The sequence below is a fragment of the Cydia splendana genome, unplaced genomic scaffold, assembly GCF_910591565.1.
Source record: "Cydia splendana unplaced genomic scaffold, ilCydSple1.2 scaffold_122_ctg1, whole genome shotgun sequence".
Taxonomy (NCBI): Eukaryota; Metazoa; Arthropoda; class Insecta; order Lepidoptera; family Tortricidae; genus Cydia; species Cydia splendana.
The window spans coordinates 96,871-113,764 of record NW_026946846.1 but is presented as its reverse complement, the minus strand read 5'-3'; the positions used below and the strand labels follow the sequence as shown (position 1 = coordinate 113,764).

General features: G+C 38.9%; 1 protein-coding gene across 1 annotated transcript; it reads right to left on the bottom strand.

Moving 5' to 3' along the window:
* Window positions 1-360: 360 nt before the first annotated feature.
* LOC134805492 (uncharacterized) lies at window positions 361-16,582 on the bottom strand. Its single transcript, XM_063778787.1, has 4 exons — window positions 14,963-16,582; window positions 4,155-4,415; window positions 868-3,538; window positions 361-783 (listed from the first exon to the last, which is right to left on the bottom strand). The coding sequence occupies exons 1-3, from the start codon at window positions 16,580-16,582 to the stop codon at window positions 923-925; spliced, it is 4,497 nt and encodes a 1,498-aa protein (XP_063634857.1). The 3' UTR covers window positions 361-783; window positions 868-922.
* Window positions 16,583-16,894: the final 312 nt, after the last annotated feature.

Below are 16,894 nucleotides of genomic sequence, written 5' to 3'. Positions count from 1 at the left end.
CAAATTGACTTTTGCAATTTCCATTTAGTAGGAAATACAACTTCTATATTTGTAATTTGAAGTATGCTAGAGTAATTTCAGAAATTTGGTTTTGTTATTCCGAGAGGTGCTTTAGCAATATCGGAGGTGATGACGTCATGGGTGAAAACTAACCGTTTTGTAATTCTAAGCGTGCTTTAGCAATATCGGAGACGATGACGTCAATTTACTAAACTGTACTGCGATTCCAAGCTAGCTGTTGTTATTCTAGAGATAATGACGTCACAGGCAAAAACTAAACTGTTTGCAATTCCTCCGCCCCTAGCAAACGGGCGCCGCGTGTCGTGACGTCTATACATATGCAAGGTTGACAACCAAAGTATCAACCATGCCCGAGTTCTAACGAGACATAACGACAAGATATATCTGAAAATATACAACATAATACTACAGAGTGAGAGATGAAGTGATTTCCAGATTTATACTCTGATTTAGATTCTAATACAATGTACATTCTATTCTGATTGTTTGGCGGAGATTCTTTCTCCGCCGCGGGCCTCCACAACTCCCCTTATAGCCCGACCCTGTCCACTCACAACCATTTTGCTTATTCTTGGCTGTTTCTATTCTAATTCTCATTCTTCATTCTTAATTATCCCTTCATCTCTCTCATCTAATTACTGATGAAACTATATTTCTAACACTCACCGATTTAAACCCGCAGGTCATCTTTCTTTCTATCCAACTTATTTCCCGCCACACGAACATTGTTCCGTTGGGAAAAAAAACGTCTTCTTCCTCCTACTGTCAAAGATTCGTTAACCGTTTTAAACATACTGTCAGTGCTGCCAGTATAAACAATTAAAACTGTCCAAGGCATACACTTACCTGCTATTTTGTTGAGGATCGCGTACGTCGCGACATTCCCCAACGGCGCAAGTTTCTATAGCAGGGCTATCAGCTGGCTAGTCCATTGGGCAATCCTTTCTCTCGCCCGGACAGCAGCTGCTCTCCTCATTCTTTCTTCATTGGGATTTGACACAGTTTCTACTCTCTCTACCTCTTCGTCACCTTCAGTCACCACGTTAGCACGCTCAACACTACCATTTCTCTGCACCCGTTCTACGGGAGTGAGCATTTTGTCTGAACCATTGGTCTCCAATGTAACATCATCCTCTACTGCAATTTCTTGTGGCATCTGTTCTGTTGATTCCCTTTCAGGACATCTGGTTTCTATTTCAGATATCTCTGCGATTTCTTGTAGTGAAGATTCCTCTGTCTCCCGTACATCTGGATTTACTTGAATTCTTTCTTCTGTTCCTGGATCTTCTAGTGTAGCTTCTTCCACCTCTAGTGGATATAAGTGACCTATCGACCTTATAAATTCCTTTCCTTCAACATTGACCTTTGCAACTCTGCACTCTCCATCGGCTCCTCGTTCCAAACTGATGATCTTTCCCACCTTCCAGTTCTCTCTGTTTTTTGAGTCACCTTTAATCTGGACTATGTCACCAATATGAGGGCTTTGGTTAGTTTTAACTCGGGGTTCCTTGTGTGAATGTTGGTACCTTTCACGTAGACTGCAAAGGTATTGTCCCAGAAACATTCTTTTAAATTCTTCTAGGATCACTCTACCCTTCTTCCATCCTTCAATTAGATTTTCTTTGGTGACTGTACCACCTGGATGCGGATTTTGTATAGAAGGTTCAATCGCTATACATTTCCCATAGGTTAGAAAGTCTGCCGGCCGTAAAACATATTCTATATCAGACCCAACACAAGTAAGTGGACGTGAGTTCGCCACAGCTTCGATTTCTTTCACAACTGTACCTAGCTGTGAGTCATTTAGAACTCTCTTCTCTAAGGTTCTTTTCATGCAATTCTTCACAACGCCGACCAGCCTTTCATAAAACCCTCCATGCCATGGACTGAGCTGAGGGATAAACTTCCATCTTATCTTATTGTCCACGAAGTATGTGTTCGCCAATAATTCTGCAGTTAATTTAAACTGTAATGCATTGTCCGAGACTATGAGTTCTGGTTTTCCTCGTGTAGATATGAATCTTCTCATTGCAAGTAAACATTCCTCTGCAGTTAAATCCTTAACTACTTCCATGTGAATTGCGCGTACAGCCAGACATGTATACAGACAAATCCATCTTTTTCTCATGTGTCCGTCCTCCGTGACAAAGATTGGCCCGAAATAGTCGATTCCGGTATATGTGAAAGGAGCACTATAATTAGCACGTTCTGCTGGCAGTGCTGGTGTGGGCGGAAGTTTGTAAGGACCACCTCCATGTTTAATACACTGCTGGCATTTTCTAATTATTCGCTGAACCTTAGCTCTTCCTTGAGGAATCCAGTATTTCTGGCGAATAATGCTTAGTATATGTGGGGCTCCCACATGGTAGTATTTCTGATGAGTCTCCAGGATCAGTCTGTCTGTAAATTCTGAGTTCTTAGGTATCAGTATCGGATATTTGGTGTCATATGAACACATTGTGTTCATAAGCCGACCTTTACATCTTAATAATCCATCCATATCCACAAATAGTCCTAAATTCCTTGATAGGCTTGTTTTCTTTCCTGCTGCCTCTTGAGGAAAGTATAATTTTTGTAAATTCTTTATCTCTGTGCAATTTGTATCAACCCCGATGGCCGAAACCTGCATCTGGCCATTGTCTTCTATATTCTCTATATCTATTGTCATTCCTTCCGTATTTTCCTGTTCTATGGTTCCTCTGATTGATTCTTCTACTTGAGATGATAGGTCCATCTCCATGGTATCCATTATTGAGTCGGTTCCTGCGAAAAGAGCTGACTGGCTGTGTTCTTGCAACTTCGGCCAGCCCTCCTCACTCAGCGAAAGAAATTGAGGTCCATTGAACCACAATTCCTTCTTCGTGAGCCAAAGTTCCGGTCGTGTTGCCAGATCTGCAGGGTTCAATTCTGTATTGACATATCTAGGCTCTATATCTTTATTTTGTTTAATTTCGTTTATTCTTCTGCAGACGAATGGAGGCAATAACTTTTCTGATTTCATCCAGTATAAAACTATCTCACTGTCGGACCAAAGACATAGTCGTTTCAATTCTATTCTAAGGGTGTTCTTTACATAAGTTAAGAGTCGCTTTCCGATGACAAATCCAAGTAATTCTAACTTTGGTATTTTGAGGTCTTCCGTGTGGTTTATCGGGGTAACCCGGGATTTAGCCATAATGAACATCACTTTAGTGCCCTTTTCTTTCTTATTTACTAATCTCAGATACACTACAGCTGAGTAGGCTCTTTTAGATGCATCAGTGAAGCAATGAAGTTCACATTCTGTGTCTTCATTTGGTGACAGGCCAACATGTCTAGGAATTTCTATTTCAGCAGCAGTCTTTATAGCACTTACTGCCTTCTGCCATTCTTCCTCTAAGTCCTCTGGCAATTGAGAATCCCATTTTTCTTTCCTTTTCCATAGTTCTTGAAGGAGGAGCTTCGCAGGCAAAATTAAGGGTGCCGCGAATCCGCAAGGATCATATAATGAAGCAAGAGTTCGCAATATTCCTCGTTCCTATTCTGCTTTTCCAATTAATTAAACTTATATTATTTTAACAAAGAACCAGCCGTTACACCTCGATCATCCTTCCTCTCTAGAATACCCGCCTGTTATATTTTTATTAAAAATCAATTCTTACCCACATTTTATTTGTTTTATTTTTAAAGATCGCCAGTGTTGCTAACAGACGGCCATTCTGTTGTAGGAATGTCCCCATTCCGGTTAATGCTCGGCCATTCTACACAAGGCGTATGGCCTCATACAATTATTTTATATCTCTTAATAATCAAGAATTTATTTACAATAAACACATTAACAAAACTAGTATTCCAAAATGTAACTTTAATCTTATACAATACATCATTAATCAATCAAATCAAAAAAATCAAAGCATTTATTTTCAGGCTGCTAAGGCCCACAGATACATACCTTACAAACTAACATATATGTATATACAATTATAAAAAAGTTAAATACTAAAAAATCATTTTCGTGACGCAGTTTTCTGTTGCGGCGTCACTTGCTCTGGTGTAGGATTAGGCAGATTCCCACGGAACCGCCGAAATATCACACCCTTCGGCCAGAAGTCCGTGTTCGCGATGGCTTCCAGCAGCGGCCGCGGCACGCGCACCACAAACGAGCGGAAGTGCACGTAATGACGCGATCGCAGCTGGAACACTTTCAACTCGTAACGGGTGTTCTTGCGCAGATATTCCACCACATCGTCAGCCGTGGCGGAAACATGCAGGCGCGATACGTATAGCGCCGTATTCGGCGTGGCAGCCCTCAGTCCAGATGCAATATCTGGCTCCGCTGTGCCACACTGGCTCTTGCGAGGCGCCTTGCGCGGCCGCCTCTCCTTCGACGCCTGCGTGAATCCTTTTTCGGCAGGCTTTAATAAGCATATAAAAAACTAAAATGAAATAAAACTTTCTATGGCAATGTATCACTTTGATATAACATAACGTTCATTATGCAAGCAATTATTTCAGAAATTGCACTCATCATCGTCGATTTAATCACACAATTCTTCAGCGTAGACGTCGCTTCTTTGCAAGTGTGCACGTCACCGTCGACGAGATCAAGCACTCCTTCTTATGTGTACACGTCACCGTAGATGAGATCACACACTCCTTATGTGTACACGTCACCGTAGACGAGATCACACACTCCTTCTTATGTGTACACGTCACCGTAGACGAGATCACACACTCCTTATCTCATGTGTATCCGTCACCGTAGACAAGATCACACATACCTTCTTTGTTTTTAATGTGTATCCGTCACCGTAGACAAGATTACACATACCTTCTTTTTTTTTTTAATGTGTGTCCGTCACCGTAGACAAGATCACACATACCTTCTTTGTTTTTAATGTGTATCCGTCACCGTAGACAAGATTACACATACCTTCTTTTTTTAAATGTGTGTCTGTCACCGTAGACAAGATCACACATACCTTCTTTTTTTTTAATGTGTATCCGTCACCGTAGACAAGATCACACATTCCTTCTTACTCACGTCACCGTAGACGAGATCACACATTCCGTCTTATGTGTACACGTCGCCGTAGACGTGAGGACACACTCCAAACACTGAAAATAAACTCATGTCAGTTACAACTGGTAATACAATTAGTAGCAGACTACTAACAATTTCCTTTTCGTCACTTCTCCACTCAACAGTAAATAATCATTTCATACCGAACAATAAAATGAGGATAAGGTTATGATTCCACATTTAGCGTCAAACCTCCACTTTAATCTGCCTCACCAAACCTTTTTCATTTTCATTTTTAAATGTTGCGGCATTGAAACAACTAGCATTTACTGCATAACAATTACAATTTATAGAATACCATAAAAACTCAGTCCCATTACTGTGTTTTTCCTCACAAGCCTCATAACAATTTACCTCAATTTTTAACACTCAAATAGAGAAATATTGTTGTTCATGGTGATCGGAATATAGACACTCCAAAAGACAATTCATCTACAAAGGAGCTATCAAGTATAATGAGAAGTTTTAACATGGCAATGCACACAAAAGCACCAACCAGGATCCATGCATTAATGTGTGCGTAATGCTAACTGACACCCACCAACTTGAATTATCAGATTATGACCTGTCACCTCAAACATCAATGAAATCAAGACTGGCACGACCCGGATTGAACCGAAAAGGATTTATTGTTGATTCAACATTCGAAAGCTTCATGATAGCATAAAGGCTCCGAGGGTCTCTTCTTTTGTGAAGTTATTAGCTCGAACAACGCTCAGGAAGCGTTTAATTATCCTGTGTCTTATTCAGACTTTTTCCGATCTGTGTTTTCCCATCATTATCATCATCATCATCATCGACAAAAGGGAACCAAGAGGTTATCTGCCAAACAATAAACTCTTCAAAAATATGACAAGATATTAAAAAAATGTATACACAAATTGCAATAGCAAATATATATGTATCTTCTAACAATAATACACAAATGTAAAGCAACCTGGAATGTCATATACCCACGCAGGTACCAAATTTAGATCAGACAACAGATATAATTACTTTAAAAATGAATTATAAGATCTACCAATAATAATTAGTAAGATACAGGTAATGTACTATCCTACATTAATAATTTTATCGATTAAGTAATTTCAATGAGTTGACAAACAAACTAAATGTTGAGAATAGTCCACAATACGATTCTCTTAATGCCAACAGTAGTTGAGTAATAGTAAAACCTTTGGTACTGACGATATTTCAACCGAACCAGTGAAGTCAGGCAGGTTATTTTTAAGCAGACCTCTTGCTCATGTACATTTATCCTTCAGTCAAGGCCCCCTCCCAGAACAGCTTAAAGCTTCGTTTGACGATCTTAAAGTAACGATCCCAACAATTACAGATCGCAGTTTTACAGTGTAATTACAGCACAACAGTGATTGTCCCAATAATATCAAAATTAATAGAAAAAGCTTTTTATTAACAAAAGACAATAATAACCTCCTTACTAAACATGACATTTCACACCCTGACCAATTTGGGTTCCGTAAAGGACCAAATCCAGAATTGGCTTGTTTTGAATGTGTCAAATTTGTGACTCAAAACTTCAATAAGTCACCGATTATGGAAATTTTCCTCGACATGACAAAAGTATCTGACTCAACTGATCATGCCGAGCATCTCAATAAATTATATGCTAATGAAACTTAGAGGCCAGGCAAATGATTGACTTAAATCTTACCTAGCCAACAGAATGCAGTGCACGGAAATCAGCAAACTTGTTAGAACTAACAACCAAATTAATCACTGATCACCTCTTTGATAGTTTCTAAAGTAGGTGCTACACTTATTTATTACTTAAGGGGGGAAGGGGATTTTTTTCATTAATGATATTCAGATGGCGATACAACTATAATTTCAGCCAGTGGTCAAGATCAAAGTATGTATAAAACAGATATTTATAATGCCCCATCTGATACTAAATATTGGATAGGAAATTAATAAGCTTCTCATTAAGCTCAGAAAACACAACCCATGCAATTCACCCATATGGAACAATACCTCGACAGCCCAACACTCGTATAAATGACTATGCATTTCATAAAACAGGTAACATAAATTAAGTTCTTTGGTTTAAATTTCAATTCATTTTTAAATTGGAAGGACCATAACCACTCTGTCACAATGTTCAAGACTTGACCATTTCGTCTTGGCCTGCAAAACTACGACTATCTGCTTCCTACGAAGCAGTCCCCATGGCCCATCACGGCCACGTCTCATCATACTTTAGCAAATGCTCCTATGGGGATCAGTTGTAAACCACTATTTAAATATTACTGTAAATCTGGCTTGTATGTATGTATATACTCAAAATCTGTAATTTTCAAAAATCATATCCAAAATATTTTCAAGACCTTAAAATGATATGTGCTCCGTCAACCCAAGAGCACAATATCTCACACCATCCACGCTGCATGACAGAGATGCAGAAAAAATGCTTATAAAAGATATACAATAACCATACCCGTTCACACAATCACCCGGGGCCATAAGTTTAACAAACTTCTATTGGACTGGCCTCCAGATCACTGCTTTTATAATACTCGCAACATTACCTACTGATTATGTTGCTCATAAGGAGCGAACCAACTTTTTTTTTTTTTACTATTTGTAGGTACTCGCTGTGTGATAACTAAATGTTACTTTGTTTTAATTCCTGCTGTCTATGATACACCTTGGTGGTATAGTTATTAAGTATACCTATTCTTTAATGCTCATTTATGTTTGCCATTTTGGCTCATGTACCTCGTAGTTTTATAAATGTAACTATGTTAATTTCTTATTAACGGTGTACTGCATGCCGCCTATAAACAGCTGAAGAAGGTGAAACGATTACACACTTAACCCAAGACACTTATTGTACCCTTTTTCTGCTAATAAATCATTTCTATTTGTACTCTCTTTTACTACTACGTTCGAACGTCTCATTTAACCTGTCAGCGTCATTTCGATAGTATGATGGGAAGATCATGAGTATTTTATTTTCCATTTTTGTATTATCGTTCGTAAGGCTACCCTGTGACAGCTTGAAGCGAAATCCAATGGAGAAATAAAAAGAAACATTATAGTGCTCATCAGCGTCATCAGCAGACTTATGATATCGGAACCAATCATACCGTCAATAACTAGATACATACATGTACCATTAACAAAACTTTACAGGACCTGATACTGGACCATACTGGGCATATCTATCCAAAAAAATAACAGTCTTCTAATTGTGGTCCACCGCATGTAATTTCCGAAAATCAAATTACATTCGTGAAGTTCAGTTTTAATTACTTATGGTGCTAACATTCGTTCAAAATTGAGTAAAGCTATGCATTTTTATTCAGTATTTACGTCCTAATTTACATGGCGCTATAGGTTCAGCTTGTAAGTTAGTCTCTAATAACATATAAGGTGTTACTAAGGTACTGGACTGGACAGCGCTCGTCCGCGACTACGTGACCCACAACCGCGACTAACAACTTCTCTATTCAACTGCAAGTGACACAAAGGAGCCAAGCAACGATTGCAATACAAGGAGCTACAAAAGACTTTTTATCGCCCGCTCAGAAGCCAAAGTGCAAATTGCAGCCGCCTACAACTCACATAGAGCCACAACACCAGCTGCCCAACACGCATTATACGAGTAGCAGCAAAACAGCTACTGTAAGTTAAAGCTATAGCTGAACCTCTTAACCAGTTTTATGTCACCTCAGCCTGGCTAAGCTAAGACTATGCAACCATTTTACAGCCATTCTATCTCTAAAGGTTATAAAGTAGGTGCTGAGTGTCGCCTAATTGTCTGCTGGGTTTGTATTTACACATTTGATCCTCAAAACAAACCTGATCGACTGATACATTAATTAAAAATTGTCATCCCCATTACTAAATTATTCATTGAAATATCAGCTTTATTGTGCAGACAAACGATGCAAGTTGTAATGACCTTACTGTATAAGATGTAAATTGTAACGTTAGTCTACCATACATTTCTATATTGATCAAGCTCACCGATCGCTGCATCACGGAAAACCCAAATAATGCTGATCCTCATTCACGTGTAATGGCCGTATATCACATGGGGTCAATTAACATTGGACCGGGCGTGAAGGCGAAAACAAGCGTTTCGTAAATTGCTAATATCTTGTAGTCTGCACTTGATATTTAGTGGGTAGTTTTCTTTTTAGCTTACTCGTAAATAATCTTACTAAAATCACTGAATGATATAAACAATCTATAATAGTCTATATACCTATCTTAAAACTTAGTCGTGTTTGTTATATTACAACACATAACTCGAGAACAGCTGACCCATTTTCATGGTTTTACTGTTTGATTTGTCTCCATCGGAATATCAGATAAACTATTTAAACAGTTAGAAATATTAGAACAAATTAAATTATTTTTCTGAAAATATTTTAATTTGTTTTTATGTAGGCCTTGGTAACTTTCTCAGTATCTGACATTTATTTCAGTTAATACCTATTAAAATAGATGTAAACAAAATTATAAAAGTAATTCATTGCCATAAAATTGCTCCTAGGTTAGTCCGACACGAAATTGTAGAAAATGATTGAGGGCGCCACTGCGCTTTAACAGACAACACATGATGCAACACGGGTCCATCCATCTCCTTTTGCCGCATAAGTTCGTCCTTCTCGTTGTTTGACGTTGACATATATAACTTTACATCGTAATTCAAACATGTACAATAGATAAATTTGATCATAAAATCACGTATTTTATTAATAATTGTACATCATCTCTGCGTGATTTATCAATATAAAATTATTTATTAAGAAATACTTTTCCAAAAACATCTTGAATTCAGATCACAATCCATCAACATGCAATTTCGGGCCAATCGCCTTTAAAAAATGTTTAATGTTATCTTCCGAGTTTAATTACATTTTGTTTTCTTGAATTTGATGCTTACTATTTCTTTTCTTCATTTAATTAACTAAGTTGACACAGAAATATTTTAAAATAAAAATAATTATTTACACTGTTAGTCGGTCGGTGCGAAGTTTGCCGGGTCAGCATATAAAAGCCGAAACTAAGTTCACCTGAAAGGTAGGACGAACAGTCGAACACGACATTCACTGACAACGACATACGAAGTCGCCGGGTCAGCTAGTTAAATCATATCATAAGTACCACTTTATGGCTGATAAAAGAAACACTTACCCATAACACCATCATCATTATAAAATGAATACTTACTTTTAATAAACACAGGATAACCAAGGGGGAACCTTAAATGATTTTATAATAACATATAATTATGTACCTACACCTATTGCGTAATGTACCAGTTATCTGTTTAAGGGAAGAAATCCCAAATTATTTGGGACCATTTTACATAAGTATTTACTGGATAAGAGTTACCGTTCACTGCAAGAGTTTTTTTTTTTTGGTGATCCTCCCGGAATAAATAGTACTTGAAACTGCATAATACTATTATTAACTCTTTTTTTTATACATAGTTTATTAAAATGTCTGTACAGTGTAGTTTATAAGGTTAATACTTAATACTTATGTATAAGTATGTAAAAGACAAATTGATGTGCCCTTACGGGGTACTTAAGTCATATATTGGCAATAAAGATGTTTGAAGTTGAAGTTAATCGCTTATCAAAATCGTCAATTCGTAAAATAGGTAACAAATATTAATCAGAAAAACCTTTATTCCTTTATTTTTGTAATCTCAATACTTGTACCCTGTACAATGATTGTATATTTTTTTTTTTATAATTTACTGGCACTACTTACATATGCCACTAATATTGTATTAGTGTATAGTTATTTTACACTACTCCAATATTATTTAATACAAGTGATATTCCAAATTGTAGGCGTGTAGTTGTTAAAATTTGTATGTAATCAAAATTAACACATACCTGAGGTTCTCTAAACGTTCTTACCACTTCGGATATATTAGAGGTCATCTGCTTCCAGAAATATATACAGCCTTTGATTTGTAAATCAATGTATTCTGCTTTTCCAATTAATTAAACTTATATTATTTTAACAAAGAACCAGCCGTTACACCTCGATCATCCTTCCTCTCTAGAATACCCGCCTGTTATATTTTTATTAAAAATCAATTCTTACCCACATTTTATTTGTTTTATTTTTAAAGATCGCCAGTGTTGCTAACACTTGGGAAAAAGGGATATCCTATATTTCCACAATTTGTCGCACAATATTGGAGTATTTTGGACAAAAAGGAGAATGTTTACAATTTATTTGTAAAAATGTGAATGTGATTTGACAGTGACAGCAAACGATTATGGAGGCGCCACCTGGCGTAATAAAATGTCAATTTGCCTCCTAATTACAACAACATTACATTACAACAAATCTAACTACTTAGATATTGTTTGTGAATGTTTATGTAAATACGCCATACGAATAAATAAAACAAGTAAACATTTATTTATTTATTTAGGTATTATAAAAAAGGGAAGTTCTTTTCTAAATATGTACCTATGTACAACAATTGATTCTGTACTAATTTGACTGCTAGAGGATAAAATTTGTCCTAGAAATCCAATACAGTGAAACCTGGTTAATTGGCACCTGGATAAATGGAAAACCTCAATAATTGCAACCAAAAGTCCGGTCCCGGTCCCTTGAGACCAAAAGGCCTCTATAATTGAAATTTTGGAACCTCTATAATTGCAATTTAGATTTTAGGGCTTTTCGTAATTTTGCCTCTGTAATTGACCACGTCGCAACTAAGACCTCTATAATTGACACTGTGCTAAAAAAATCCGTTATTTTTGCTCTCCTTTGTACCTCTATTATTGAAACGAGTCTTACTTATTACCTCTGTAATTGAAATAATGTAGTTTTAGACAGCAGAAACAATATTTTAATAGCAATGATCATTTTATTTATATCTTCATCCAGAATTCAATTTATTTATTGGGTATCTATCACAGGCATCACAGCCTGTAGTAGGTGAAATATTTTTGATTAAATCAAAAACAAAGTATGCTGTTTACATTCCAATAAAACTTTCTTCTACAATTCAAGGGATTTTTTTAAACCCAAATGATTAATAAGAAAATAAAGTAGTAATTAATGTAGTGTAAAAGTGCAAGTATAGACAGAAGCTATATATAGACCAGAAACCCAGAAGGTAAGCGTGTAAATCTACTTTCAATGGTTATTTGCACCTCCATAAAAGAAATTTGTCAGAACGCAACCTCTATTAATGAAAACCTCTATAATTGACACAACGATTTGTTGAACCTCGTTAATTGACACGACCTGCTTAAATGAAAAACCTGGTTAATTGACAAAAACTGGCCGGTCCCTTGAGATTGCAATTATCCAGGTTCCACTGTATATAGCCAAGCCAGAGAATATCAGATTTTGTGGTGGTTTATCCTTTCATAATATACAGCATACACTATGTTAATCATGAGATTTAATACACTTGCATTGATTAATTCCTGCCTATTACACAAGTCACACTGTAGCCAATAAAGCTGTAATTATTATAATAGTAACTTCCCTAATCACTCTACTGAGGCAATTGTTGCGACTAATTGGAACAAAAAGGGATAGAAATAGATTTAAATAAGTGTTCCGTGAACAAAGTTTTGTACGGAACACTAAAAAAAGGAGACGTAATACAAACTCAAATATTTATTTAAAACAGTCCAATATAAATTAGTAAATACAAATGCTTACAGCTAGTAGATCCGTTCCGTGTCATGTTAGTTAGTACACTATATATAACTGGTGTTCCTGGGGAGTCTTAGTCGGGTCGGGATTTGAATTCAATAGTTATTTGTTCTACAAGGGGGCAAAGTTGTTGTTTAACCGCTCGTGCTAATATTGATACCCGAGCAAGCGAAAGATTCCAAAATTGAACCACGAGCGTAGCGAGTGGTACGAAAAATGGAATCTTGAGCGTTGCGAGGGTTTCAAAGCACGAGAGTTAAACAAAATTTGCCCCCGAGTAAAACACAAAATTTTTCACCACACCAACCCGAAGCAAATATTAAATGTAAAATATCAAACAAAATCAAACCAAATCAAATTCAAATGAATGTTATTAAATATTTATCATCCAAAATCATCATTTTCTCAGAGTCAACTCTACCAGCAAACATAAGAAAACAATTCAAAATTTGCTTTTGATTACTTTGCCTCACATGTGAATTACTGGTAGCAAAGTGTAACTTTGCTATCCGTTTTTGAAGTGCAAAGTAAGCCTTTCCGGGCTGGTGTGGTGAAAATCATGTTGTAGCTGGTTTGTTAGTGGACGACACCTTGCATTTTGTGAGTATGCGCTGAAACTTGGCACTGTTGATTCTTAGCTAGTCATGAGCAGATACAGACCGGGAGCCGTCGAGAGCCACCTCTCTTTAGTGGGGGGGGGGGGGGGGCGGAAAGTTCGACGCTGCGGCGCGTCACTTGGAGCAACATTTCTATTCTAAAACTATACCTATTAGGGCATGTAAGATATCATTTTCGGATAAATTGAGGATGAGGAATCAATTTTTAGAACAAAAAAATGCACTTTCTGACAAAAAAAGAATAAAGTAGAAATTTTCCTTTTTCAAATTGACTAAAAAACCTATTTACCTATAATCACCATTTTTTTTTAAAGTGTAGCAGGAATCTGAAAAAAAAAATACAGTCATAAACCTTGTAGCATTTACCTTTGGATACCTCCTTCCCATTTCTGTGTACTGTATTCCAATTCCAGCAATTAGCTTTCCACGTCCGATCATTCTGACTTGCTTATTATGTCTGCGATCACATTACGATACTTCGTGAATTATATCTGAAATTTACAGACGTTAATAAGACTCTGAAAGTCCTTATCAACCCTCGGGATACATGGGAAGACTGGGACTTCTGCCTGGCTTACTTTGGGCTATTGTTTCTATGACTTTCCATATGCAATGCGGCCCTAAGCCACCTCAATACATACCTTTAGGTTTTTCCAATTATTTTATGTAATTTTAGGGGAATTTCATTGATTTTAATGCTGTATATTCCGGGATTCTTTCATTGATTACATTTTGCAAGATGATTGACGTAACCCGTCAATCACTCTTCAACTGTTCGGATTTCACCACTAAAAAGGCTAGTATGTATATTTTCAGCAAATGTCATTCTAAATTTCGTTACAAATAATAACTGGTACTCAACTAATTTTAAATTTCAAACTATGTAATTCTAGTTCTTAAGTTCACCTATAAAAGCGGTACAACCGTCATTCTGAGGCAGTTTATCGCCAGCTCTCTTCTGAGCGTATTCTAAATTAAGGGTCCGTACGGGGCCAAGTGAGGCCCCGCACCTTTATTTAAGAGACCCTCCTCTTCCTGGCGTAACTTCCTACCATAAATACTACTACTATAAATTACGAACATCGTGCGCCACCTTGAAGTCGATAAGCCTCCCAGATTTGGTGACCCTCGCTGCGCGCCTGTGTGCGCCCTCCTTGACGCTGCGCGCCTGTGCGCGCCCTCCTTGACGCCGCGCGCCTGTGCGCGCCCTCCTGACGCCACGCGCCTGTGCGCGCCCTCCTTGACGCCGCGCGCCTGTGCGCGCCCTCCTTGACGTCGCGCGCCTAATCGCGCCCCCCTTGAAGCCGCGGGTCTGAGCGCGCCCTTCTAGTCACCACCGCGCGCCTAAGCGCGCCCCCCTTGAAGCCGCGCGTCTGAGCGCGCCCTTCTAGTTACCACGCGCCTGAACGTGTGAACGCGTTTCTCCAAGCGCCGCACCCCGGAGCACCGTGCTACCTACTACGCTACCACTGCTACCCTGTGTTACTATGAGACGCATCGTGTGATGGAGTTGGACGTCAACCAGGGAAGTGTGAGCGCTGTTCAGCCAGACGGCAGAGCTGTATTCGGCTGTCGAAAATACCAGCGACAGTGCTGAGGTCCGGAGTGTAGCTGCATTAGCACCCCAGGTAGTTCTGGTTAGCTTTTGGATGATGCTATTCCGGGTTTTTAGCTTTGCAGACACTTTCCCAAGATGCTGTTTGAAGTTCAGGCTTCTGTCAAGAGTAACTCCCAGGTATTTGGGGTAGAAATTATGTTCCAGAGTGGTGTCCCTAAACTTCACTTTGAGCTCTTTTTTTGCCATTTTGTTGTTTAAGTGAAAGCAAGCTACTTCCGTTTTAGAAGGGTTAGGACACAGGCGCCAGTTCGTGAAGAAGTTGTCCATGGTAGAGAGATCCCTTGTTAGCGTTAGTTCGGCAGCCTGCATGTTTGAGTCTAGTGTGACCAAGGCCAGATCGTCCGCGTATCCAAACTTCCGACTGGTTGTTTCGGGCATGTCGTGGACGTATACATTGAAGAGCAGTGGTGCGAGGACCGACCCTTGGGGAAGGCCATTATTTAAGACTCTTACTTGGCTAGCACACTCACCAAGGTGTACGCGGTACGGCCTGTTACTAAGTGCACTTTCGAGCAACCTGTAGATTTTTATGCAGGGCACTATTTTCAGCAGCTTTAATAACAGTCCCTGGCGCCAGACGGTGTCATAGGCTGCAGTGAGGTCGATGAACACTGCAGATGCCTTCATGTTACGATCGGAACCCTTCTCAATGTGCGTTGTAAGTGCCAGAACCTGGTCCGTGCAGTTTCTTTGGGGGCGGAAACCAGCTTGCTCCTGTGGTATGGAGTTATTGATGACGCTAGAAATGCGGTTGTATATAATGCGTTCCAGGAGCTTGTAAATGACACTAAGAAGTGCTATTGGTCGATAGCTTTCTACTTTATCGTCTGATTTCCCGGGTTTTAAGATAGCTATGATTTTAGCACGTTTTAAAGGAGGGGGGATTGTGCCCGAGTCTATTATGGCTGTGTAGAACTTGGCGATCCAGTCCCGTGTGCGAGGTCCACAGTATTTAATAAACTCTGGAAATATTTCGTCATCACCACAGGCTTTATTTATCGAGGTTTCCTTTATGGCAGACATCACTTCGTCTGCAGAAACTGGCCGCCCAAAGTCCTGATGCGGCAGTGTTTCATTCTTGAGATTTTGGAGCTTCTTACGGACTTTTCGGGTGTGAAGCTTATCACTGGGTGCCTTTGACAGTTTGTGGATCCTAAGGGCGATTTCATTAGGGTCCACTTTGGGCTTTCGTTTCTGGGACGTGTCCCCGGAAGACAGTCTGTTCAGGGTGTGCCAGGCTTTACGACTAGAATGCTTAAAGCTCATAGTTTCAACTGTTTGTGCCCATTTCATTCTGCGAGCATCATCCAGTGACCGTATAAGTTCGTGTGCTACCTCCCTGTCTCCAGTTTCAGAAAATTCGTTCCACAGCGTCTCAGTCTCAGCGTTCCAACAAGGGATGTAGTTTTTTCTGTATCCTCGGGGTATGTGCTTCTTAGCAATGCTTTTGATTAGTTTCCGAAACCTCTCGTAGTTTTTGGGCTCGGGGGGGATCCATCTTAAGCAAACATCAAGTTCGGCTGCATAGGCAGGCCAGTCAGCCTTTTGAAAATTCCAGCGAGGTACAGGATACGATTCTACCATCGGTATTTGTAAGCCAATCGTTATAAGGACTGGTCTATGTTGGCTGTGAGGGAAGTCTGCAAGGACCTGCCTAGTTGCCCGATGGTAAGCGGTAACCGTAGCCCATGGATGCCTGTGACGTCAGCAACAGTGATGTTTTACAATTGTCGCACCTGTCACCGTGGTGAAATTGGAGCCAGGTCTTTACTGCCGGAATTGTAGAGACAACAAGTGAGCATTTAGTAAAAGAGTAAAGACTCCTTCAGAGAGACATCTTTGGAAAATGTGTGTCAAGTGAGGGACCAGTATGTGCTTATATTTTTTTAGAAATTT